We start from the raw sequence: 2,792 nt of genomic DNA, 5'->3' as shown, positions 1-2,792 counted from the left end.
TCCCCTCCCTGGGACAGGAGAGCCCCCTCCGGCCCAGGCGGGCCACCGGCTCCTTCCACCACCTCCACTCCAGGTGGGAGGTCGAGGCCAGGGGAGGGGAGGTCTGCATCGGCTGACACTGACCCCATCTCTCAGCTTTCAGCTCCCCAGGGAGCGAAGTGGAAGCTCTGGGCCTAGAAGTGGTTCTCTTGATTTCCTCTGGGCCTGGCAATGACCCGTGGTGGCAAACTTCTCACAGCTCTTTTTGCTTTCCCAACCTGTCCCCTTCCCTTCACCCCCCCCACCCCTCTCCCGCCCGCCGCCCCACAACTAAAGTGCATTTTCTTTGGAGAATTTTTCAAAACTCTTTGAAATAATTGGGAACCTCTGGTCTTGCCAAACCTCAGTGGGAAATCATGGTATTAGGGCTGTGACCCAGGAGAAAAAGGACAGGAAATGAAGTTAGAGAAAGGAAATGGTCAGTCCCGCCCCCCACTGCTCCCAACACCTCCCTATCCCCCCAAACCCCCCACGTGAATGGGGAAGCAGGGACCAACACACACACACACACACACACACACACACACACACACACGCTGTCACCTTCCTCTCAGCCTCCCACACAGAGGCACCTGATGACAATTCCCGAGTTTGCCACTGATGCCACGACCAGTGCCCAACACACAGTGGACCCCCAGTTAACTGTCATTTGAAGGTGAACAGGGGAAGATGTGACTACATTAACTGGATTTGTGCCACAGCAAATAAAACAGGGAACATGCCCTGTAAAGATGAAACCCCATCGGCTTTGAGAGCCTGCTCTGGAATTTGGCCACTTAACCTGGTGTGGTGGCTGCATGGCAACCGAACACGTGCTGAGCACAGGGGGCGGACAGGGGCCTGGCCATGCATGGAGGACCCAGACAAGTAGCTGTGACTCACTTTCCCTGCCCTGCAGATAAAGGGATTTGAAATATTCACTGCTTTTGCAATAGTGATGATTACACAGAAAATCTCATCTCTAGGCGACTCTGAGTTCCTTAAAAAGGAAAATAAGAAACTTTCTGAGAAAAGTGTTGTGTGGTAGTTTGGGCAAAAGCCGACTTCCTAGTGGAGAGATTTGGCTGCAGGCTTCCTGGCAGGGACCACTCCTGAGAAGCCTCTAATGACCCCATCTCCTGCCCCCATGTTACCTGGTGTGTTGTAGGGTCACTGGAACCTGCTGCTTTCCATGTGTTTGTGACAGAAATAACCCTTCCAGTCACTCACCACGAGCCTGACTTTCGCAGTAAGGAAATACCGCAGACTGTCCCAATCGGGAAGGCACTGCGCCTGCAGTCCCTGGGGGGTGCCCACTTGCTGAGCTAGACCCCAGACATCTCCCTTAAAAGAAGAAGCGAAAACAAGACAAACCCCTGGGTTCCCGAAAGGGTTATTCTGCCTTAGCCCGCCTATAAAAATGCTATTGGCTGTTACCTGGCTTGGCCAAAGTACAGCCAGAATGTCTTCTCTCGCCATTCAGTGCATTTGTCATTTTGGCTGAAAGGAAATAAGCAGAACTCTGCGCTTCCAGAGCAAAGATGGAGCAACAGGACGCAGTCAGGAGGGAAGGGGTAAGTTTGCTGTCGAGACAGCAAGCAGCAGCCCCATGGCAGGGCCTGTTCGGCGTTGCTGGGGATGCTCTTCGGAGCTCTGTGCACGGCAAGGACCACTGGGGCACCTGCCCCTCAGAGCTCACCCAGCAGCTGGACTTTTACAGGGACTAGAGAGAGGAGCCATTTAGACACATTGAGATTTAGAGGTTCTTTGGGCTGGAACCGAAATGATGAGACTCAAAGGATGTTTGTCACAACTTCCCTCACCGTCAGAACTTGAGGTGAAGGGCTTCGGAAACCAGCAACAAAATCCTTACACATGGCTTGTGAGAGTTTTTTGATTTGTTTTGATTTTCGCTTCAGGGCATTTTCACTAACCTTTTCAGCAGGTGAAGAGCTAAGCCAGCACGAAAAGAAGATAGAAAAGATGTTGCAGGATTTGAATTGAACTCAGATCTGTAGCAGAGGTTCCCTCCCTTTTAGATAATCAGAATCCTTTTCTTTTAGAGACGAAAGAATTTTCTGAACCTCTTCCCACCCACCCTTGGCCTCCATATAATTGCCGTTGTACTTTTAGAGTCTTTTTTTTTAATAAATTTTTTTATAAAATTTGGCTTTTTTTTTTTAGGGTTTTTTTTTTTAAAAAATTTTTTTTATTTTTTTTTTTTTTTTTTTTTTTTTTGCTGCACTGGGTCTTCATTGCTGCGCACGGGCTTTCTCTAGTTGCGGCCAGTGGGGTCTACTCTTCGTTGCGGTGCACGGGCTTCTCATTGTGGTGTCTTCTCTTGTTGCAGAGCACGGGCTCTAGGCGCGCGGGCTTCAGTAGTTGCAGCATGCAGGCTCAGTAGTTGTGGAGCACGGGCTTAGTTGCTCTGCGGCATGTGGGATCTTCCCAGACCAGGGTTCGAACCCGTGTCCCCTGCATTGGCAGGCGGATTCTTAACCACTGCGCCACCAGGGAAGTCCTAGAGTCTTTTGATTGAGGAAAATGCATAAGGACAGAAAGGTAACATAAATTTATTAACACTTTTAAGAAATTTGCATTTTATTCATCACAACAGCTGCTGCTTATATTGATGGGGGAGGTACTTATTTGTGCAAATTATTATTTATTCAGTCGTGGACAGGAGAGCCTTGCCATAGACAGGTTGGGTCCATGCTCTGTAGCTCACAGATTAAGGACAGGTCTGGGATTCATTCCTGCTCCATCCTATTCTA

The 2,792-nt window shown here is 49.5% G+C and overlaps 1 protein-coding gene across 1 annotated transcript in view; it reads left to right on the top strand.

Annotated features, from left to right (window-relative positions):
- Positions 1-1,499: 1,499 nt before the first annotated feature.
- SLC2A5 (solute carrier family 2 member 5) overlaps positions 1,500-2,792 on the top strand; it is a 24,556-nt gene continuing 23,263 nt past the window's right edge. Inside the window, exon 1 of the mRNA XM_007453315.1 lies at positions 1,500-1,592. Coding sequence (XP_007453377.1) covers positions 1,560-1,592 — 33 coding nt within the window. The 5' untranslated portion in view covers positions 1,500-1,559. The remainder of the gene's footprint in view (positions 1,593-2,792) is intronic.

Source organism: Lipotes vexillifer, unplaced genomic scaffold, assembly GCF_000442215.2.
Source record: "Lipotes vexillifer unplaced genomic scaffold, Lipotes_vexillifer_v1.1 scaffold575, whole genome shotgun sequence".
NCBI lineage: Eukaryota > Metazoa > Chordata > Mammalia > Artiodactyla > Lipotidae > Lipotes > Lipotes vexillifer.
The sequence above is the reverse complement of the archived record's forward strand: the minus strand, read 5'-3'. Positions and strand labels throughout refer to the sequence as shown.